Source organism: Corvus hawaiiensis, chromosome 4 (assembly GCF_020740725.1).
Source record: "Corvus hawaiiensis isolate bCorHaw1 chromosome 4, bCorHaw1.pri.cur, whole genome shotgun sequence".
In the NCBI taxonomy this organism is placed as follows: Eukaryota; Metazoa; Chordata; class Aves; order Passeriformes; family Corvidae; genus Corvus; species Corvus hawaiiensis.
Genome location: NC_063216.1, coordinates 61,591,476 through 61,616,231, shown reverse-complemented (window position 1 = coordinate 61,616,231; position 24,756 = coordinate 61,591,476). Strand labels below are relative to the sequence as shown.

At 36.4% G+C, this 24,756-nt stretch overlaps 1 protein-coding gene across 5 annotated transcripts in view; it reads right to left on the bottom strand.

Moving 5' to 3' along the window:
- Positions 1–24,756, bottom strand: part of BRD1 (bromodomain containing 1) — a 60,709-nt gene that overhangs the window by 33,786 nt on the left and 2,167 nt on the right. For all 5 annotated transcript variants that reach the window (XM_048300542.1, XM_048300541.1, XM_048300543.1 and 2 more), the window contains exons 2-4: positions 21,048–22,428; positions 9,366–9,522; positions 2,300–2,431 (exon numbers count right to left, since the gene is read on the bottom strand). In XM_048300542.1, coding sequence (XP_048156499.1) covers positions 2,300–2,431; positions 9,366–9,522; positions 21,048–22,414 — 1,656 coding nt within the window. In that variant the 5' untranslated portion in view covers positions 22,415–22,428. The remainder of the gene's footprint in view (positions 1–2,299; positions 2,432–9,365; positions 9,523–21,047; positions 22,429–24,756) is intronic.

The following is a 24,756-nucleotide window of genomic DNA, read 5'->3' as shown; positions in this document are numbered from 1 at the left end:
ATTTCAGATCTAGGGGAGCCTACTGACAAAGCCTTCTTGCTCCAGCTACAGCAGGCGTTACTTTCACAGGCTATTGTCCTACTGGGGATTTCAACCACTCTGACATCTGGAAAAGTAGCATGACAAGCTGTAGGAATGCATTATACTCTTGGAATGCATTATACAGATAATTTTGCATGGCAAGTAATAGACAGCCCTACCAGATGGAATGTGATAGAGGATCTGGTGGTCACCAATGCAAGTGAGCTAATCTGAGACGTCAGGACTGGAGGCAGCCAGGGCTGCAGTTATCAAACATGGATGGAGTTCATACTCCTCAGAGATACAGGTCAGGTGAAGAGTAAAATTAGCATCCTTAATTTTAGGAAAGCAAACTTCCAGCTGTACAAGGCATTTGGCCATAGGATGCCATGGGAGACTGCCCTCAGAGAGAAAGGAGCAAAACAGAGCTGGCGGCAGATCTTGAATGTGTCTTAAATAAAACACAAAAGCTCTTGATACCTAGGTTTAAGAAATCAGGAAATTAAGGCAAGAGACTGGCAGGGGTAAGTTGAAACTTGACTGAGCAAACTAACAGGCAAGAAGTGCACAGGCAGTGAAAGCAGGGACAGGTACTCTGGAAAGACTAGAGGGATGCTGTCTGGTAGCCAAGCCACCCTGCATGATATTTGCAAAGTCATGGCAATGAAGTGAAGACCCAGGTGACTGGAAAAAGAGAAACATTGCACCCATTTTTTAAAAGGCTAAAAGGATGACCCTGGGAACTACCAACCTGTCAACCTCACATCTGCTCCTGCAAACATCATGGAACAGACCCTCCTAGAAGCTATGCAAAGCTTCCATGTGGGGGACAAGGAGATGATTTGAGACAACCTGCACAACTTTACCAAGGGCAAGTCCTGCCTAACCAACCTAGTGGCTTTCTATGATGGAGTAACTCTATCAGCAGACAATGGAAGAGCTATGGATGTCATCTATCTGGACTTCTCTAAGGCCTCTCACATGGTCCCCAACAACATCCTTCTCTCTAAACTGAAGAGAGATGAAGATTCTCTAAACTGAAACTGATGAAGATTCAATGGGTGGACTGTTCCATAGATAAGGAATTGGCTGGATGGCTGCATCCAGAGAGCAGTGATCAACAGCTCAGACTTAGGATGGAGATCAGTAATGACTGGTGTCCCTCAGGGGTCTGTACTGGAACCAGAAATGTTTAAGACCACAGGATCAAGTGCACCCCCAACAAATCTGCAGATGACACCAAGCTGAATTGTGCAGTTGACACATCTGAAGGACAGGATGCCATCCAGATGGACCTGAACAAGCTCAAGAAGTGGGCCCCATGGGAATCTCATGGGGGTCAACACCGTCAAGTTCCAGGTCCTCCTGCACCTGGGTTGTGGCAACCCCAAGTATCAATCCCGGCTGGGGAATGAACAGATCCAGCCCTGTCAAGAACTTGAGAGCAACGGTGGATGAAAAACCTCAATATGAGCCAGCAGTGTGCGCCTGCAGCCCAGAAAGTCAAAGGTATCCAGGGCTGTATCAAAAGAAGTGTGGCCAGCAGGTCAAGGGAGGTGATTCTGTCCCTCTATTCTGCCCTCGTTTGACCCCACCTGGACTGCTGCATCCAGCTCTGCAGCCCCCAACACAAGGGCATAAAGCTGTTGGAGTGAATCCAGAGGAGGGCCACAAATATGATCAGAGGACTGGAGCTCTCTTCTGAAGAAAGGCTGAGAGAAATGGGGTTGTTCACCCTGGAGAAGAGAAAGCCCAAAGGAGACTTTATTGCAGCTTCTCAGTAGTTAAAGGGGGTTTATAAGACAGATGGGGACAAACTGATTAGTAAGGCCTGTAGTGACAGGACAAGGAGTAATAGTTTTAAACTAAAAGAGGGTAGATTCAGACTACATATAAGGAATAATTTTTTTAAAGTGAGGGTGAAGCATTGGAACCACAGGTTGCCCAGAGAGGTGGTAGATGCCTCATTCCTGGAAAAATTAAAGGTTAAGTTGGATGGGGCTTTGAACAACCTCATATAGTTGAAGATGTCCCTGTTCATTGAAGAAGAGTTGGACTACATGATCCTTAATGTTCCTTTGAACTCAAGCCATTCTATGATTCTATGAAAATTTTACATATTTTCAATAGTTTGAATGCACAGCATGCATGTATATTACTTGACCCTATGTGAGGATTAAAATACAACAGTCCTTCTACTGAAAAAACTGTGTGTGAGAATACTTAAATTATCTTTCCTTCAGAAAAGTTTCACCAAATTAAAAGGTGCTCCATTTACCTGTTCTCTTTTTAATTTTTCACGTTTACGTATAAGTTCTATCAATAAACGTGCTCTTTCAAGATCGTGGCGCAGCCTTTGCCAGTACTTCAATTTTTCTTTTAAGGCTTGCATTTCTTCATCATCTTCTCTCTAAAAAAAGAATCAAAATGTTTTCATGAAATGAAAAATGCATGCCTCTTTTTATACAATACATACAATATATTATATTATACAATATAATACAATATACAATATAATACAATATACAATATATATACTATATATATATTATATACAATAATATACAATATTATACAATTGTTCTATACAATTACAGAACATATGCATGTGAAGTGAAAAACTACTGTCTTGTAGTTATGGCACTTGGTCATAAGCTTCATGCTGCAAGAAGAGAAAACTTGTGGTCAGGGTATTTTCCAGAGTTACTCAAGGGTCTAATTGAAAATAAAATCTAAACTGAACAGCAATCCTGTGGCAAAGGCTACTGACATCAGAAGAAGCAACATAGCAAACAGCAACCTAGAAATCCAACAAGCTGCAAAACACAATACAACTTTTGCATCAAAATCCAAACTAGGTGAACACCATCAGTTTCTTCAGGAACTCCAGCCTGGTAGAAACAAATTATTCATGTGGTCATCACAGTCCATGTCCCCCACACCCAGCAGAACTAGGACACACTTGTAACAAAACAAAGTAATTATGGCTTGTGAGGACGGGAGATGAAAAGCTGTTTATTAGATAATACAGTAACTTCAAATGGTACTGCAGGTGAATAATGCAGCAATACACCCTTTTGGAAAATGGATGGAAGAATTTAATTTACGCATTTTTCAGAGTAAGTAATGTTTGAACATTTGCATTATTTAGATTGATTTGTACATACAAAACCCAGTGATTGTTTCCCTTTACTATTTTTCATATGGAAAAGGGAGGATACTGGAATTCTACTTACAGGATTCAAATGGTATTCATAATTCACCAGAAAAGAGGCCATAAAGAAACAGAAGTCCTGATATTAGCACCAAGTACACAAAAGAAACATCTGCTTTGGAAAATTATTACATTTGAAAAATGAGTATTTTATAAAAGCATCTCTGAGAGATATCCAAAACTTTGCATGCTTGCCCGTAACTAGCATAATGCAATATACACTTGATAAGTCATCTTGGAGGGAGGGTGTTCTAAAAGCTAAAATTAAAACAGTAAATTCCATAAGCTATAAAATATAGAAGACAGAGGTATTAAGCAAAGTGCCTAAGCAGATGAACAACAAACAACACCACAAATTATTACACTGAAAGCCATAAATTCCTTAAGAAAAGGATAATTTAGAAGTACCACAGGTCCACTAAAAGAAGCTTGTCCAATTTTTCAGACAGCTGGCTCTAAAAAGAAAACTACAAAACCTGGAAGTTTAAAAACATTATCTAATAGATTTGCCAGTGCTATAATTCTATCATCTGTGTTGTATTTTATTGCTTTATATACTTTGCAGAGATAAAGCTTAGTTCATTTGAATCTCTGACTTCACTGAAGTTGGAAATACTTAAAATATCAACTATCTCTGTACTAGAATATAGCAGTCTGGAAATAGCAGTTTGTTCCTCTTTTCAATGAGAAAAAAAAAACAAACCAAAAAGAAAAACAACCTAAAAACTGGAGCTAGAAACTTCTAGTTCCCTTTCCCAATGACTATTACAACTGACAGTCATAATTTCTTTTAAAGAGTTAAATCTTGACATAAACAGAACATAATTTAACTGCTGGGGTCAAAATAGTTCAAAGTAAACTCTGACATAAAAGAATATTAATATTTTCAATTCCATAAAATTCTCAAGAGACTAACTGAAATAGGAAGTCTACACTGCCACTAATTGCTGCTCTCCTACACCCCTTCATCTCTGAGTATGGACCCCATGTGTGGAAAAGCAACCTAACTCTTAACTGACTTAGCTGTACTATTTTTTCACTTCTACTGTTTTTCAGAACCAAAATTAAATTGTGGTGACTGCCAAAAGTAGAAGGCTTGTCATCCCTTTGCTTGCAACCATTCAGAGTCTGCTCTTTTGCCCTATGTAACTGTGCAATTTAAGAAACTGGGGAACCGAGCCTGATGAAAGCTAAGTCAACAAAGCCATACTAGTTATAGGGTGGATCAGGAAACTTAAATACAGCAAGAAAAAATGATGGTACAGCAGGCTTTAGGGTAGTTTATTAGAGACTTAAGTATTTGGCTAAACCTCAAGGTGCAGTTGCACTCAAATAAAATAAAAATCTTTTACCTGAATCAGTTGTTTCACCAATTTCATTCCACAGAATAGGTACATACTTGTCAATCTGCAGATGTGACTCAAAATATCAAGAGCACCCTGTTTGCCCTTTATTTTTTTGTACACATACACTACCTTTCTAAATGGCACTTTGGCTTGGGGATCAATAGCAAGCCTCCAATCTTTTGACACTTCTGTGCAAAGTAATGTTGGCAGACAGTTTACAGCTTAATAGCTAAGATAACCCTCCTCTGCCCTAATCTATTTACTACATGACATACAACAGATACCTTAATTAGATTAAAAGATCCAGGCAAGTTGAAGAGAGTGTGATGGAGTGGTTTTCAACAACCAACCAGTAAAAACTTAAGACAGAAAGAGTTCCTTTCAAAATTTTTAGCTTTCTGATAAAAATTTTATTAACTTTCTGGTAGGAAAGTTCTTCTTCTTCCAAGTCTTTCTTTTTCTATAACTGTCCTGAGAGCCACCAAGTTTCATTTGGCTGATGACACAAGAAAATTTCATAAAGAAACTCTTGTTTGGAGAGGGACTCTTCATCAGGAACTGTACTAATAGGACAAGGAGCAATGAGTTCAAACTGAAAGAAGGGGAATTTAGATTAGATATTAGGAAGAAATTCTTTACTCTGAGGGTGGTGAGACACTGAAACAGGTTATCCAGAGAAGCTGTGAATGCCCCATCCCTGACAGCGTTCAAGGCCAGGTTGGGTGGGGCACTGAGCAACCTGGTCTAGTGGAAGCTGTCCCTGCCCATGGCAGCAGGGTGGGAACTAGATGATCTTTAAGGCCCCTTCCACTCCAAACCATTCTGTAAGTCTATGATTTTCCAATGTACTTAGTTCTTGCCGAACATAGTATTACCTGGAAAAGCTAAAACTTACACATTTATTATGATGCCATGATGATTTTTCGCCTTTTCTTCAATATACCTTTTATTTATCCTCAGTGCTCTTAGCATGCATACTTGTAATTCCGTAAGTCCGATAACTTAGCATAGTCCTAGTATTTTGTTAAGCCAGGAGACCAAACATCCTGGAAGCGTCACAGATGGAGGCTGGAAAGCCCTAGACTGTCCTGAGAAACCAAGGTCCTCTCTAGAACACATCCTGTAAACTAAGATTAGGCCCATCCAGGGGGGAATTCCTTGGGATGGGGGGATACCACACTAATCACTCAAGCCTCTCATTAGAGAATCTTTGACAGATATGCTCATTTGCAAGGTCTATAAATTGTATACACGATCTATCGAGTGGGTGCATGTCGGTGCATTCCACCTTGGCAAAGTGGTGTACCATAAGGATCCTTATTAAATACCGAGCTAAAAACCCTTTTTTCCCTTAACCGTGTCTGGCTCTCAATTTTTAAGACCAGGGAAAGGCATCAATCAATACTGAGGGAAGAGGAAAACATTTTTAAGTCTACACAAAGAACATGCAGCAACTGAGAACTAGTCTCACCATTAGCACGCTACCAGTCTCTCCATATTAGCAGGAACACTGCCAGTGTAGCACCATATCCCTCCTTATTCTGGATGTGAATGTGTGAGAACAGCCTCACTCCTTACAGAGACTGTAACTTAATAGGATACAAACAAAAATAGAATGACAGTGATGAAATTGGAACTTGAGCAATACAATTAAGTTTTATTAGCATGCTCTGCTGGACTTGTATGACAGTCAGACAAAGCCATTTAGTGGCTGCAACTTGTGTTCTTAATGAAATCTTCAGTGCAGGTGTGACCTTAAGTCATCGGCACCTTCTTCTGTATTTCTTCTAACAGGGGCTTTAAACTAACTTCTCTACAGCAGCGACAAGCTTCTACATTTAAATTTCACACCTTATTTTCATTCAAGCGTTCTTAAAGTTCAGGGAAAAAAACTAAAATAATGAGGATGTAAATTTATTACAGTATTCCAATAACCTTCCTTAATTTCTAGGTGGAGAGAGAAGTGAGAGTATAAACCATTCTCTTAGACAGTTCCTTGCTCCTGCAGATTGTGAGGCAGTCCAGGTCTTTTTGCCTCATTTAGAACTCTTGGACCTTCACAATCATACCATAACTGAACTCTGAAATACATTTATTAGGAAGTAAATCTAGGTCATGAAGACCTCTCCCTTTGCCAAATTTGTTCTAGTAACCAGAGAGGGATCAAAATCACATTCTACTATGCATCCTGAAACCATTTTCAGGGTTTTGGTTCCTCCTTATAACAGTTCTTTTCTGTTTAAGTAACAATAAAAAAAAAAATCTGAATCTGCATTACATCACTGTTTATGCTTCTTTGACTAACTGAAAAATCTATGTAGGTTTCTTGATATTCTGACCCCCTCACATAAAATAAAAATAATTTTCCTACCTGGACTGAAATTAACAAAATAATCATGCCTATCTAAAAATTTTTGTGAGATTTTTCTCACAACAGCTATGCCATAGCTGTTTATTAATGTCTTGATCATAATTTGGTTTATACTTGGTAGTGACAAAATACATTAAATGCCTTGCAGTTATGACTACTTTAATAAATAGATATTGAAGGTGCTATGGAGAAGACACAATGTCATACACAGGACACTTGCTACTCACTGAAAAGCACTAACTACACATTTTTCATCAACAGAATCATTTAATACTCAGCCTGCCTTGAAACCAGATTTTACTTTTCAAAGAACAAACGTTTTAACAGACCAATATAAATAGCTTCCAATTTATTTAGAATATATTTTTATTATTTCCTTATTTAAGAATCATTCTCAAATTAGAAAAGAAAATTAAGAAATACTGTTTGTACCAAAGTGTAAATAGGCAACTGAATTTTAAAATGCTGATATCAAAGGGCCTATTTTATTTAAATCAAACATCAGTTACAATTACAGTTTTATTGTCACAGTCATTATTTAAATACATAGAAATGTTGCAGCCTTATCATGCCATCCCAGAAGAAAACTGGCACGTTAATTTTTCAGACACTAACAGTGGTCTAGTTCTATACTGCCACAATAGCATCACACTTCTGTGCTTCACTTCAGTATTTCATAAGGACTCAAGCTCATTTAAAAAAAAAGTTTATTATCTGAATAAATGAATTTCAATTATTATTAGGTAACACTAATTAGATACACTGCCAGGCATCACTCTTCATAACTTCTGAGGCAAAAGTAAAAGATTAATCAAATTTCAAAATGGAGCAATATAGAAACAATAAAAACAAGATGAACAAGTGGTCAATTTATATTCAAAGCTGACTCCACCTGAAAGGAATCCTGTAACTGGAATTTGAGAATCTCAGCTATGAGAAAAGGCTGAGAGAGCTCCAACTGTTTAGCCTGGAGGAGAAAAGGCTCAGGGGCAGAAGTCTCACCAATGCACATAAATACCTGAAGGGAGGAGGCAAGAAGATAAGAGCCAGGCTCCTTTCAGTGGTGCCCAGTGACAGTAAAAGAGGCAATGGGCACAAAGTAAGAATGCACATCAGAAGAATGCTGGGGTTTTTTTAAATTGTAAGGGTGACCAAGCACTGGCACAGGCTGCCCAGAGAGGCTGCAGCTTCCACCCTTGGAGATATTCAATAGCCAACTGGACATGGTGCTGGACAACCTGTTCTAAGTGGCCCTGCTTGAGCAGTGGGGTTGTACCAGGTGACCTCCAGAGGTCCTTTCCAATCTCAATTATTCTGGAAATTATTAATTATTTTTCCAGAGGAAAAGCTAAAAAAATAAACACACACACGTGACAGAACAAATAATTAGGAAGCAGTGTTGACCGTGGTATTTTTATGACTACTTCAATCAATGACTTAATTCACCAAACAGAAATACAACTCTAACAAAAATAATAGTTCCACTTTAGAGGGGGAAAAAAATTCAATTTAATACAAGTAAATTATTATAAAATTAATTCCTAAGTTTTAGAGGCTGTTTTACAGGAAGTCAAACATCTGGGGAACGGAAAGAATACAGCCAACTACATATTCTGTTCAATTAAAAAAGGTAATTGGGATGCAGTAAGAATTTCCACATCATGACGCTTCACAGCATTTCAAAGTCTGTACACATGGATCCACACAACTCAGAAGTTTTAATTATTTATCCATTAACTTGAAGCCAAAACAGACCATGTGGAGTCACTGTTTTGATGTTTTTCAGCAACTTAACTCGTAGGAGTGTACAACTTAACTTAGGCATGTCTACAATCCCACTTAACTGTATCAAAAGCGAAACCAGAAGTTGAAACAGGTCTTTGAACTTCAACAACTTGTCTTTTGTTCTGTTATTACTGAACAAGGTGGGAAATACAGATCTGAATTTGAAAACTGTAAACTAGCTGTCTTATCCTTTACCCAGTTAGAATCTACTTTTTTTTCAAGTGTCAAATAAGACATCTGCTTTGCATCTTTTGATCAATTCAAAAAATTTTTATTTTTTATCTAACTCACAGAACACTGAAGAAAGAGTTCCCAAAAACTCCAACACTAACCAAAGAAAAATGGCGTTATGATATTTGTGATGATAGTATTTTTGTGAAACATTTAAGCAAAACAAAAGAAAAAGATGCAGAATTTTTTTTTTTTTTTAGTATCTCACATATTAAAAAGTATTAGATAATTCCCGACTGCCAGTATAGGTAATATCACTTCAGAATATGGTAAAGAATTTATTCAGTCCTGAGTAAAAGAAAGTTTTTACTTTGTGCTAGGTTTCCTAGTTTATTTTTTACTCAATAAAATAGAAAATTTCTGATTTCTTCTTGTAAGTAAAAAGTGTATCACATACCTGTTGTGTGTTTCTTTGTGACTGTAAACTGGACTGCAGCCTTCTCAACAGTGGAACACCATTCCTAGACAGTCTTTTAAGCAACCAGTAACTGTGCACTCGTTCAACAAAATGCTTCTTTCGCTGAATGGCCACCTGATTCATAATCTTATTTAATCTAAAACACGGAAAAACTGATATTGTATTTTGCACAGCAAAGCATACAACATATTTATCTACGGAAGTTAAACATCACATATATATGAATGCATACTGTAAAAACAAAAGTAATCACTATGTTACAAATTTCTTTCAGTAAGATCCCTTCCAGTACAAGTATTTCTGAGCAGTAAATTACAACCAAGTACATCTGCTTGACACTGCAGTTTCTACTAAATACATTTAAATACTTTATAAAGCTAAAGGGAATAAATTTTTTCATAATCATTATTGGAAGAGCAATCCCAGATTAGGGCCGAAAATAAAGCTTTATGTGCATTTCATAATAATTTTCCTATTGAAAATGAAATCAGATAAAAAGCTCCAAATCACTTTGAAAATCATCAGATCATTTGTTGCCATCTACAGAAAGAATCAGTAGTTTATTTTACAGACAATACATCTTCAAACTTTTTGCATAAAAGCATGCAATGGAAGCCTTGTATTACCCTATTAATATTAAACTTTTGACAAATAAACCAAACAAAAAATATAAAACACAGGAACAATTATTATTTTACCCCAGACATATAATGAAAATAACCAAACAGAGAAGACACAAGTGAGGATGATATAAACAGTTAAACAAACTCTCTCAACCAAAATCAAACAGTATTTTCTCCAAAGTTGCTATTTAACAAATGCAAATACTCTATGCATACACTCATTTGCAAATACTCTAGGAAAGTGCTGCATGAATATCATACACAACAATACTGATTCCTATTTTTCAAATAATGACATGTTAGATAGATGTCCAAGTCTGAAGCACAACACTGGCCTCTCAAAATTTATATTCAAAAGGAAGTTTATCTGAAACAAATCTTCAGCTCTCTGAGCCTACAGTTTGAAATTACAGCAAAATAAAAGTTAGAAGAAGTTAACGGTTATAGAATTAAAATATTTTCTCCTTGCTTGATAATGCTGGTATTTTTAACTGGTGGCAGCCCTTGTATAATTAACACAAGATGCCCCAAGGTACCAACCACCTGTATTGCTAGATTGTTCCTTCATTTGGGGGCAGGGGTAAATTGAAAAGAGAGCTGGATGTAAAACAGTTACAGAAAGGTTAATAACAATGAAAAGAACTCTGTTAATTCTTCACTCAGAATATTACTACCCATAGCAAAACTCTACCATCGATAGTAGGGGGTTTATCAGATATTCTCCAAAATTTAATACTAAACCAGGCAGATATTTATCCAAGAAGTGTCTGATTTGTAGAGCAGTACCATGAGACATTTAAACAAAAATCATGACTGTATATACATACTAATATTTTTCTGCTTTTTCCCTTTTAGAATTAGGAAGAAAGCAGTTTTGCAGTTAAGTGATAAAAGCTAAGTAGTCAAAACACCTAAAGAAAATCTAAAGTTAGAAGTAAGCCTTGGGTAAAATTATTTTTAAGAATATCTGGGAAAAAAAAATATTTTTCAGACTAACATACAAGCAAATGTACCCTGAGTTCACCAAAGGTCATCTATCCCTGGGGTTTTTTTGGGATGTGAAGATGATAAGCTGCAATACTACTCAGTGCTACAGTAACTATAGCTAAAGTTTTCAATCATCACCAGGCAAAGGCAGAGCAAACCCAGGTTTTCTTCAAAATACAGCACCATTGTGTCCTTTGGTTCCTCAATGACACTTTTTAAAATAAATAACTTAAGCTAGTTAGGCATTCTTGAAGAATTCTAGCTTAACCTAAAGCTTAGAAGGTCTGCAGATGGACTTCAGACTGTCTTGTACATCTTTCACTGGAGGGCAGACACAGGCTCCAAAAACATTTACTCAACGCAGAACAGATGTGACCCTACTAAACTTCAAACAACCTAATTACAAATAATTATAGAACACAATCAAAATCAAATAATTACTCTCACAAATCTCTTGGAAACAGTAAAACCTACTGAACCAAGTCAAAAAAAGCACAGTCAAATACACACCTATTTGGAAAGACCAGAGAATCATAACATGAAGAAAGGTGCCTTGGCTTCATGCCCATCAGATGTGGCAAGACTAGGCAAACAACTTTAACTACAGCTTTAAGTACATTTGCCAATTCACATAACAAACCATTCTATTAATATATAATTACAATAGTAAAGTGCTAAAATAAGCTTAAGATAAATGTTCACAGAAGACATTCTTCAACTTCCAAAACAGAAATAAACAGACGGTAATTTGCGTGCAGAAACTACTTAACAAGGGGTTGGAAACTACTCATCTCTGCTTTCCCCTCCAAATTAAACCAAGTATTTAATTTAAACACCACACATGGGTAGCAGCAATATACTTCTCAAAATACAGAGGTCTGAAATGCTTCATGTGGCAGGTATCTACAGAGCCTCTACACTATGAACTTAGTGCTAGGAGGATGTTACATCTGCTGTTAGACTCTAGCAACCCACAACCTGTATCACAGCTCTTTAACCATCCTTTTGCTTAGTCTGATACTTCCAGGTAGACTTTTACTGTCCCAAACACTTTAAATTTTGACAGGCAATACAACCATTTTGGGGAAATGAGACAACACTGCTGTAGAACCCCAGAAGTCGCACAGACCGGGTACTGATTTAGAAGCTCCCACCACTTAAAGAAATTTGCCATGGATTCCACTTTCCTTCTTTTTTTTTTTTTTCCCCAACAAAGATATTATAAAAAAAAATACTGAAGAATAAAAAAAAAGGCATGCATTTGGGCCACGTAAGGGAGAGCCATTTAAAGACTTCATCATTTTGCAATGCAGGATCTGACTTGGACATGACAGGATTAATTGCTACACTGCACTGACAAATCCCCAGAGCAGAGGCAAGGCTTACAGAACTTAAGGCACCTCCCAGAACAACAGAAAACAGCTCAATGAAGGCATTTTTTTGCTAAGGTATCTGTCCACACTGTAACTTTTTCCAGTATAAGCACATCAAAAAAGAACAGCTTTCTGTATCATTTTCTAATGGCAAGTCAACCATACCAACTACTGGGAGAAAAAATCATAATTTTCCCTCAACTTACCAGCTATTGAAAACAAAGTACATTGATAGAGGAATTTGAAAATTCCTTAAAAGGCGCCTGTGTTCCAATGGTATTCAGTGACTGCTGCTATCTAACTGGTCTCATAAAAGAAGCATTACGTTTCAAGCTGACGACCACTGCAGCCTTTTGACACCAGCAGTCATACTGATTCTTGTTTTTGTTTTTTTAGAGCTACATGCCAAAACTACACAGATGACAAAAACATTTTTTAGAACTGTTTTAATTGTGTCACAGCCAACTGAGTGAGCCAGTACTACTTCCTTTCCCCAGCCCCACACTGTAAAACACTATGCACTACAAACAGGGGTATCATATAACTCCCAGCTTGTCCTTAAATAAGGAAAGGTCCCTTTTGAACTGAACCTTTGAAGCAACACCTACAGTCTCGTCCTGACATGGAGACATTTGATGGATATCTACTCTGTAAAGGGTGATACACTTAATTCACTGGTCAATGCATTCAGAGAGCTGAGTGTGTTGCTCCGTCCTTGTTTCCTCACCTTTTAGATGCATTTTAAATGCATAAAATAAACTTTGTCAATGTAAGAGATGTGCTTTTAACATATTGGAAAATCTCACAGCTACCTTCTTTGACTCATGACTTCCTTCCTTTCCCAGTTTCAGTTACATATCACTGTGGCAACTATGGCAACTGGTTACAGGGAAAAGTGAAACCAGTATTTTTGGTAACCAACAATGTGGCAGTTTAACCTAAGAAAGCCAATGCGAGATAATCAGCCACTTTTTTATCCATCATCACTAACCACTGCACAGACACTTTTTTTTTAACCCCACAGGTATTATTTTCGTATTACAATACCTCAAGATTATTAAGTTTTTGAAATATAAACTAGAAAGAACATTTTCTTAAGTATGTCATTTTGACAACATTACTAGAGTAACTCGAGCACAAAGAACTTACTACAAAAATCTGTATTAATCAAATACCCAAAGGAAGATCAAATAACCATTAAAACCAAGGAATTTTTAAACATGAACAAACGCTAGTATTTTAATTACCATACTTCTCCTGAGTCCCCAGTTTTATCAGTTTATTATTTTGCATCGTCCTTTATCCAGCACAGCAGTACTAAAGGTACACACAACACAGGAAAACTGTATTATACTCTGTAAAATTTCATTCAGTATCGCTAACATACGAGTTTCTCTTGACCTATGGTAATATCCATTAACAATCAAATTATGTTCCACTTTACTGAGCAAATAAAACATCCCTATTTTCCCACACAAAGATTGCAGATACGTTTCTAAAACCTGTCAGAAGAAAATGTAAAAAAATCTGTATTGAACAAGTCAAAACAAAGTAAACCAAGTTTCCAGAACACTTGAATTTTCACGCCTTGTTAGCGAACTTCCACAAAATATACTGAGACTTGTAGGAAGCAGGAAAGACACAAGACTTCCCTACAGATAATTATAGTAATTCCAATGACACTTACTAGAAGACAATTCGCATAGAACTAGAATAAAAGCTATGGAAGAATTTATGTGGGGAATTGGAATTAATTCTGGAGCCTTACCAACTATTCCTCCTAGCTCCATATAAAAAAATATAAGCTTTTGAAGATCAGAATGCCCACCTGGACAGATGAAACTCTCCCTACTCTTCCCATGGAAAACCTTTGGCAGCAGCTGCTTATCAAAGTGTTTGTAAAACTCATCTTTCAATATACTTTTTTTTTTTAAACAGTGAAGAAACACAACTTTGTTATCCCATTCCTCAATGAAAGATAAAACTTACTACATGACTTATTAACTTAAAATTTAAAAAAAACACCTCAAACTGTTCTGACTTGAAAAACAACACAGGTAAATGAATAACTATGTAAAAATCAGAATCCATCTGCTTGTCTTTACTTCCTTTTGAAAAAGGGTAACATTCCTTTAATACCAAGCAGAAGTCAGCTACATGCCTAACAGAGTACATACCAAATCCTGGAAAGACTGAAAAGGATTTCATTTAAACTTCTCTGCAACACAAATCTGCAGAATCCCCACGTAATAAATACATACTTTCCTAATTAGGACTGCTTTCCAGATTTTATTACTTTTTGTCTGTTATGTTCTAAAAGTCTAGCTACTGAATTTCCCTTTCCTAGGTTGAGAGTCCAACAGTATATATTTTATCTACTGTTAAATAGATAAATTTTCTGGAGCCTGAAAGTCTCTCCAGGTTCCTATTCTTTATTCAACATTTACTGGTATTTAAATAGTATTTCATTTTGAATGCACATGTAGGAAGCACTTTGTGTTGCCTACATGACTGTGAAATTCCCATTTTTCTATTCGAGCAAACAGCTTGTAAAATTTTGCTTTGACAAAGTAGAACCGTGAACTTAAGAGGCAAGAAAACACTATTATGCCAGCTAATTCTCTGTTAGCTATAACAGGTTATCTTCTTCCTATTCTAACAACTAAGTCTGTGATATTCCAAAACTTCGGTTAAGGAAAAAAACTGAAAACAATAAATAAAATAAGAAAACAAATCCAAAACCAAACCAAACAATGAAAACCCCCCACTTTGCCACACTGGAAAAACTCTTCTCAGATAAATCATATGCACACATTTACTTCTGCCAGCTCCTATACATATGTAATGACCACATGACTTCGAAATCTAATATCAAAAGGCTAAATTCACATCAGATTAATCAAAAATCACCTTTCAATCTGTAATAAGAAGAAATCTCAGTATTTATCTTCTAATCTTTTGTGCACTCTGTAACTAGATCATTGAATTAAAAAAAACTGCCAGGAGACAGTTCTTCAGACAATGCATTCTTTAGATGTTTTGCTATGGCACAAGTCACAACACCCCTCTATAACTGCCACAAAAGCAAAAAAATTAATGGAAGTTCACATAACTGGTGAAACTCAGAAGTTCTGAAAAACAAAATCACACAAATCTTGGTCTTCATAATTGCGTTATCACATATATTATCATTATGGACCAAACCCCTTAGAAAGCACACAGAATACTAATGATACGCCTTACAGAGGTAACATGTTAATTTGTTTTAAGCTTCTTTGCCTTGTACACATAAAATACACAAAAGAAAAAAAGTATTATTTTTATTCAAAATCTACTTTTACAATTTACTAAATAAGTTACACTTCTTCAAACACATTAATTAATCCTTATTTAATCAGCCAACCAGTGTCAAGATGAACTACCTTCAAAATAAGGCTCTAAAGTTGCCTTTACTTTTTTAAAATACTGCTGAGGCAAAACTAGTGAACACCACAGTAGCTTTTGTTTTTAATTTAGGGAAAATTACTTTTTTTATTTAAGCAAAATGATCAGGATGACATCAGCAGTAGTTTCTACATGTAACAGAAAGGTTTCAAACTCAAACAATGTGACAAGAAACATCAGCGGTCGATGCCTTCTGGCATCGCCTTCACTTAGGTGATTCTATGATCCAAGTATTAGGTACAGTCACAAGGCACACCTACATAATGCTCCCCTGGAATTAAAAGAAGCATTTTCACATAATTCTGTGAATTATACATACATGTATATTCAAGGATAAAGAACTAACACACATTAGTCTGGATTTATTCAGCTTCCAAGTTCTTTGCAATGCCGGCCCTAGCAGTATTTTTCAACGGCTTTTTTATATTGAATTTTAAGCCAAATTTCTTATTCTTTCCCCCCACCTTAAAAACTTTCTGAATGTATTAAAAAAACCCCTCACAGGACCCTAAAAAACATTTTTAAAAATTCCCAGAAGAATTCCACAAGCTACATATATGAATAAGAAGCATTATCTGTAAATGCAGGCTAACAGTGTCTCAAAGGCTTTGTAAATGTTCCTTTCCCCTTAATATTGCATTTCAACACTTTCTGTTTATTTATTATTTATTTTTCTGCTCCATACTTCCTTTCAGAGACAACAAGATTCCTATGTTAAGATAACAAGATTACATTTAATTACTTGGCAAGAAAGTTCAGGATAGCTCAAGTGGGTAAATTATAAACCAAAAGAAAATATTGGTTCTGCCTTGAGACACAGTAACAGAAATCCAGCTTTACTTCCAGGCACAGTATTCTTCCTAATAAAAGCAAAGATCAACATAGAGAAATCAGTTAATGTGGGGCACATAAATGCTGATCCGTAAGAAGAGCTGAAAACGCTTTTGTAAGAGTCTCAGCAATTTTTGCTCTCAGTTGTTGGCTACTACTCACCTACTTTCACAACGATCTTTTAATATTAATGACACAACACACCTCATGCAACAACAGTGTTCCTACTTCTAATAAAAGTGGGGCTTTTTTATTTATTCTTTGCTCTCTATACAAGTGTTCCATTTTAAATGTTTTCTTAATTTCAGACATAACAAACATGCCATGTTTGTAGAAAGAGAAACTGAAGTTGAAAGCAAATATTTATATACTTTTAATGTCAGCTTCCATTTAATAGAGTAGTACTTGAATGAATGGCATTTTAATAAAGCGGATTACACTGTATCTCAGTGCATACTTTAAAAATACTGAAGATTAAATATTTTATATCACATTATATTTCCCTCCAAGTATATAGCTACAATATCATAGTTTCACAGCATTTTTAAAGAACAATGAATATTGACACTATGCAAACAAGCAAACATATTTTAAATGCCTCTTTTGACACATAAGATCAAGAGACTACACAAAACCAATGTTATTTGTACTAAAGAATCAAGCACTCAAAAAAAAGTGAAACCATGTAGTTTTCCCAGCTAACATTGTAACTCTTCTGCTTCACGTACTCATCCTGCTTGCTGAATAAGGCAACAGTTATAAAGGACAAGGACAAACAGCAGCAGATAAAAAAAAATCCACAAGGAATTGAGGAGAGTCAACACAAGATAACTAACAGAGAGAAGCACCTAGATTTAGATTGCCAAGCTAACCCTAAAAGTTAGGATTTCTTAACTTGAAAATTCTGGACCTGCAGTCTAAACAAAATCCTTCTAGTACTTTTTTAGGGCAGGGGGCAAATCTCTCTACCATTACACATCCCCAGTGGCAATACTACACTTCAAGAACAAATTTGCCATTTTCTTCAGCCAAACTAGCTGGTGGCAGTGGGAGGCTACTTTTTGACTACCATTTGACAAGAGGAGCAGTTACTGTCTGTCCCTCCCATACAGTGGGACGGTTTTAGAGTGTCCTTTCCCACTCCCCTCCCCACACAGCACAGCTGCTCTGGCACTTCCCAGAAACACAACTTTTAGATGAAGCTCATTTCTACTTTTAAACAATCAAAAAATGCAAAAAACAAACAAACAAAAAAACCCCACCAAAAACAGACAAACAAAAAAAGCTGATGAGTACAAACAGTACAGTGTAAGCAAGCACATTCAGGAGTTTTGTATTTCAATAAAAAATGAATGGAATTTCCTACTCAAGAAACAACACATCTCTATAGCCAGAAGGTCTGACGTACATCCTCCACGCATAAGAGTTCCCTGGTGGTCCCATACATTACTACAAGTGCTAAGCAAGTTACAAGTCAGCATCGACAGCACTGAAAACTGAAACCACCTTAAGGCTCTAAGATGAACTACTGCACCTTTGGAAGTAGATACCCAGGTATAGACTTTCCAAAATACCTAGGCAACAGGACAGATATAGGCCCAGCATTAAAAATAAATAACAAAACAAAAGAAAACAAAAAAAACAAAACAAACAAAAAAAAAAAAAACCAAAGGAAAGAAAAAGAAAAAGAAAAGAGACGGGAGGTAAGCATTCATCTCCTATCATCACTGGATCAATGGTTAGCAACTTCTGATCCCTCACCCTCAAATCAGTAGTTCACAGATGAAAGTCTGAGATGTCATACAATTAGATTATAAACAACCTAGAGAATGACACTATCTACATAAGTTAACAGCAAAAAGCTCAGAGTATGACATCTGTGTAAGAAATTCTGGTCATGGTCATGCAAGGAAGTAGCATAGAAACCTGACCTAAGGTAAGCTGATCCAGAAATTGATGAACTACAAAAGTTGTGCAGAAATTGTGAAGTATGCTGTTCCACACCCAGTCTTTTAAAAATATTATGAACGTTAAGATAATTGTTTTGGAAAATAGAATGATCAAAAACTGTGTTATTAAAATGCTCAGTCCTTCACATACTCTCACCATCCATGAAAGGATATAAATCCTTCCCCCTAAACAGAATGTAAATTGCAAGATGCTTTTCAACTCAAGCTTCACCAGATGAACTCAGGGGCTGCATCTAGCAAGTACTTTCCTCCTCACTATGATCTTCATATTTGTACACTCTTCCAACTACTAACTCTGAAGAGCCAGCAATATGCCAAAGAGGTGTATTGTCTAGTTATTAAGAAAGCAATCCAAACCAAGCATCTCCACGTGTGCCTCAATTTCCAGAGATGTTAAAAACATACTAAAATCAAATTCTTCAGGTAAAAAGGCACGAGTGTTTAAACACAGAGTGTATATATTTATTCAACTTAAATAGCTTAATTGCTCTTCCTCAAGAACTCCGAAAAATCATGCTTCAGCTCCAAGGGAATAAAAGCATACAAAAAAACAGATGAGAGAAAAAGAATAATTTAAATGAAGATTGCTGTGAAATGATCCAAATAATTTTTTAATACTTTATGGGTATGTACTTAACTCCTACAGAAACATGAGAGCGTTTCCAGAACAGAAAAAAACCTGAAGAATAGCCAAAGACAACTAGACAATTTTCGGTCTAATACTAGAGATTTGGGTCTGCAGTGTAACCACTTTTCCTTTCAATATGCCCATTTCTGTTTCACTTTTAATTCAGGGATCAGTTTTCTAGGACTGAACACGTTCACATTACAAAGAGTACTTAAGCAAGGGTCTCCCTCAGCTGATGACAAGCAATTTATAATAAAGCCCAACCTTAAAATAGCTTTACACTGTGCACATTTTTTACATTTATGACATACAGTACAGGAACTGTACTTGTTTCTTCTGAAAAGAAGCATAAATAGAAGCAAGCTGAATTTCTCTGCAGTCTTGAAAAGAAATTCAATCATTAACGCAAAAAAAAAGAAAGAAGAAAATGTCTTTTGTATTTTTGCTCTTGGTATCTAATGACTATTAAAAAAAACGCCATCTGATGATAACATCTTTTTAGGATCTGGCTTTTTTTAAAGCTGCCAATAGAATGAACTGCCAGAGGGACAACTGAGAACATACTTACTTATCCTAAACTCTTAGTTCATGTTCTTTCTTACACAGTCTTAAAAAAAGCAAAACAAAACCACACTACACTACCAACTGGGATTGTCCTAACTAACACAAAGCCAAATTATTTTACACCAACTTCCCCCTTCCACGGACATGCTCCCATTTAAATAGCAGTATTAGTTGCCTGCTGTCAACTTAAGTTTTTCTGCAGTGCATCACTAAACAAAAATACCATTTTACCAAGGAAATCGTAACAGAGAACAGAGCAATTAATCTGATGTTTGTAAACACCACATGGGAGCTGAAGGCTGTTTGTCAAAGTCAGTCAATAAGTAGCTTCTTACATTAACGAAACTTACTACAGGAAAGAACTGCAGTCTCAAAACACGTATTTATTTAGGTTAATTTAACCAGCTTTAATTGCTCCCTACCTGAGACTTGTGAGTCAGCTATTTAAAAGGCATCCTATTATTTTAAAAGCCCTCACTTGTCTGTGCAGTCTGAGTTCAGTCACAGTACAGGTAATGAACCTGCACATGGAAGTGGTGCCTGTTCTGAGAAACTTTCCAAACTACTGCTCTTAAATTAGTAAGAATTTAAGTCAAGGGGTAAACAAACATATTGGTGTTGAAAACACACAAATATAAATTTTGGAAATAGCTCCTGAGAAGTTATTCTGCCCCATAAGGAAAACACTTCCTTGAAGGTTTTTTGTTAAACTGACATAGATCTTACACTACAAGTTTATTCTTAATTTAAAAAAGGTGAGATGGACAAGATTCAAAACTTATACAAACAAACGTAATTTTCATCCTGGATCTCTTAAAATTAGAAAAAGAAGCTCAGAATCCAAAATTAGAAATAAAGTTGACTTTTAGCTTGGCTTTTTTTTTTTAGTATGAAGATCAACTGCAGCTACTATTCCAAATTCAGCAGTTAATTCTCAAAAGTACAGTGAATGACAAATGAACACACAACATAACTTAGTCTGACAAAAAAAACCCAAACCAAACGTTCTGAGGACAAGACAGACCACTTGATCACTTCATAATTTCTCTGAAGTAGTTACTGCATTTTTAATGCAACTCCACAAAAGTACAATATACACATTAACAGTAATTCTCTGAGAAAGGCCTTCAAAGAAAGCATGTAAGAAACATAAAGAACTTGAAGGAGGCATCTAAAAGCACTGGTTTAAAATTAAACAGATAATAAAGTAAAGGTTTCTCACACTTTGATGGTTTGCTTACCTCTGGGGGGGAATATAAGGAGCAGATACTGTTGGCATAACTGTACAGGGTTCAACCACTGTTTTCTTGGCTTTTTTTGTCTTTTTTCTGATTTTTGATGTAGACCTAGCAGTTCTGACTGATCCCTCCTTTCTACAAACACCGTTTTTGATTTCAGCTTCTCCATATATATTCAGAGGTCTCCGTGTGCAACCTGGTGGAGTATGTACATCGCAATAGGCAGTCTTTTTCACAGAGAATGTTGTTCCACTGCCAGTTAGTTCTTTCACAGGTTCCATTTTCATATATAGACCAGCCTTTTGAGCACATGTCACATGGAATGCAGTATAGCAGTTTGCTTTGTGGCACTGGATGCAGGCACCAACACCTTTCTGTTTACAGAGGTAGCATGTTAACTTCCATCTGGCAGGGGGAATGTTCCTGACACCATCAATTGGCTCAATAAAAACCGTATTGGCAAATCCAACTTCTGGAATCCACAAAGCACACACCACGTGTCCCCAACGATCATCATCTGTCTTTTTAAAGGCACCTCCCTTGTTTGGGCACAGCACACAGTCTACAGGCCGAGAGCGGGACTGCAAACAGTGTCTGCAGAGCCACTGGCCCTCAGGTATATATGGCACCCCATAGCATTCCTGATGTACTGCTAAATTACACATATCACAAAACAGGATCACATTGCTGTTCTGACATTCACCATCCATGCATATACAACACACTGCATCTTCATCAATTAAAGACTGATGATCACCCTGTTTTTGGTTCTCACAATAAGACTCTTTCTCAAACCTATCCATAAGGAATTCAAACATATTCTGTGAAACAACTGACACTCCATCACTTTTCCGCTTATCATTTATCAATTCTAACCACGCATAATCTTCTTCATCCATGTCATACTCAACTTCATTATCAAGTTCTTCTGCTGACTTCTCAATGAATTTGTAATAAATTGGAGGTCTCCGAGGAGCTGAAGGGGGACTGTATTCAACAATCCGTACTTTTGGTTCTGGAAGAGGAGCTGTTGTAGCAGGTATACCATGTGAGCTCGGAAGAGCTTCATTTTTCTTTTTCACTTTGTTATTTTTATGGCGTTTGCTTCTTAGACAAACTGGTGGTCTTTCACTGTTTTCTTTATTGCTGTTGCATTCACTCATTTCCTGGGCAGTAAGATCATCTTCTAATATAATTTCTAAAGGATCAAAGATACTGATCCTATGCAGGCGACCTTCAATTTCTATTTCAACCATCCTTTGAGCTTGAGCGTATGTCAAGGTTTCTCGTGTCGGGGAGTGCTTAATACTGCATGGGGACGAAGAATGCCTTGCTGCCGATACTCGATGGCATCTTCCTTTTCTCCTCATTTGGTAATGTTTACCTAAAATTAGAGCAACAGTTAATACTATGAACTCCCAACAATCGTATTAAAATATTAGTTTTTAAAATACTGCAGTAAGGAAAAAACCCTTCAGTTCTACTGCCCTCTATGTATATATTTAACTAAAAATAAACAAAACCTGTCACTCTTACTCAACAGGACTGCTCAGTTTCGTACAAGTTTAACCTAAAGATCAATAGATCTTCTAAGTAACAGCTTCACTGAGTAAACACAGCTATACAAAATCCTTGCTACAAAAACCCTCTAGAAGCACTTTTTGCAAGACCACTGCATGAGAACAAAAACTCTTCAGAAGTGTCACAGATTAAAAAAAACTGCATTTGTTACCTTGTAAGAAAACCTTTAATAGAATACTTCGTAACACCTTAGGGGTGCCTGCAGTTTGAAAATCTTTGCAACAGCTACAGATTATGCCCTCTAGACCTCTCTTCAGAAGAACTAATGCAATTGTGAGAGAAAAACAAGTTTTCTCTGAATTTTTTTCCAGCACTCACATTATCAACTCAATTACTATAGCTATATTTAAAAGCTAGAAAAGCACACATACTTCCACATTTGGCAAGTGGGCAGTTTGACAGCCCCTACTTCTTTTACTTTCCTCAATCCTCAGTGAGCCCATTATTCTTCACAACATGACAAGAAAAAACAGAACTCGCAGTACCCAATATGGTGCAGTACAGACTGCAACTAGTAAATATTCCACCTGTAAAGTAGGTTTGACTTAGAGCCAAAACATGTTCCCTGCTTTTAAGTATGCATGTACACACACCCTTCTCCTTCAACAGATTCTTCAGGAGCTGATAGACAAAGATCTCACTGTTTTTAAACCCAGTCCCAAGCTCTTTAAAACAATTTTTAAGTTTACCACCTACTGCAAAAAGATCACATACCACATAAAAAGATAGCTTTCTTCCCACCATTCCAAAGCGCCAGGGCTAGGATGAGCATGCATTTTGGTCACAAAATTTCTAAGTTAAAAGCTTCCATACATACTTATGCCTTTTGACATCTTCATGCTGGGTAGGGCTTTTGTCCCATAAGGGTTGAAAATATTAGAAACCTGACTGACATTGTCAAGTTTAAAATTCTATTCCCCTCCTTCCTTCTTCCCAATAAATCATTAATAAATTTCACCATTCAACCTCAGCTACATAAAAAACCCTCTATCTTTAATCACTGCTTAAAGTATTATTAGGACCTCACCATTTCAACTCCGTATTTCTAGTCAGTGTTGCTCACTATAACACAACTAGTGTTAGCATGTATTGCCAAAATAGCAGAGAAATAGAGAGATCAAAGCACAACTACTGTTAAAGACCAGTATATCTATTTCAGGAAGAAAACAGCAAGCACTGAACAACTACATTAACTACTCCATGCCACTTGCCTTTTCCATAAGTCTATGACAACTTCTAAATGCACACCCTCAGAGTACTGAAGGAACTCCTTTTACAGGAAGACTAAATCACTCAGGCAACTAACCCTAAGACTAGCTCCTGAAAGGCTCTGATCTGTCTGCTCTCACAAACTGACCCTGCTTTCATAATCTAAACTAATTTTATTATTCATATGAGAATTGTGCTTTTCACAGATCTTTCACACAACTTATTTTTAACTCTTATTACTTGTTTCTATACCGTATAACCAGACAACAGTCAGTGTTTAATCATGACAGATCTCTGATCTGCTCTTTATAAACAACAGAATAATATAAAAGGTTCCAACTCTTCAAACAACTTTGGACGAAGCATTTAATAATTTAATTCTGTAAAACAACACAGGATTCGATCACACTAGTTTCTTAACTGCAGAAAACTGTTTAAACAACTAATACTGCCACAGAAGGTCCAACGACTAAAACGAAAAACATACCAGTAATATAACCAAAATGAAGTTAGTTCCCAGTTTCAATACAGATTTTGTAATTCAGAGGCCCAAAGGTAATACAGTAGTCCTGATTTCTGTTTATTATTGTGAACAAGTAATGATGGATTCTTCAGCTAAAACACACTGACGTGTCAATGTACAGCACTTATTACAGATCAGAATGGACTCAATTTACTCATCAATGAAGAAACACAATTTACAACATGTTTACCTCATATAATTGCATTTCAATTCTGCCTATATGTAAAAGTCTGTTTAGGTATTTTTAATGCCCCTTCCTACATTTTAGCTGGTTGTGTATCTGTTCATATTGGCTCCTGAGGACAGAGACTGTTTCAGAAAAAATACAGAGGAAGAGATGAGAGGCGACCTTCAGAAATCAAAAACATGTGTAACCTGTCCACACTACCTTAACCCAGT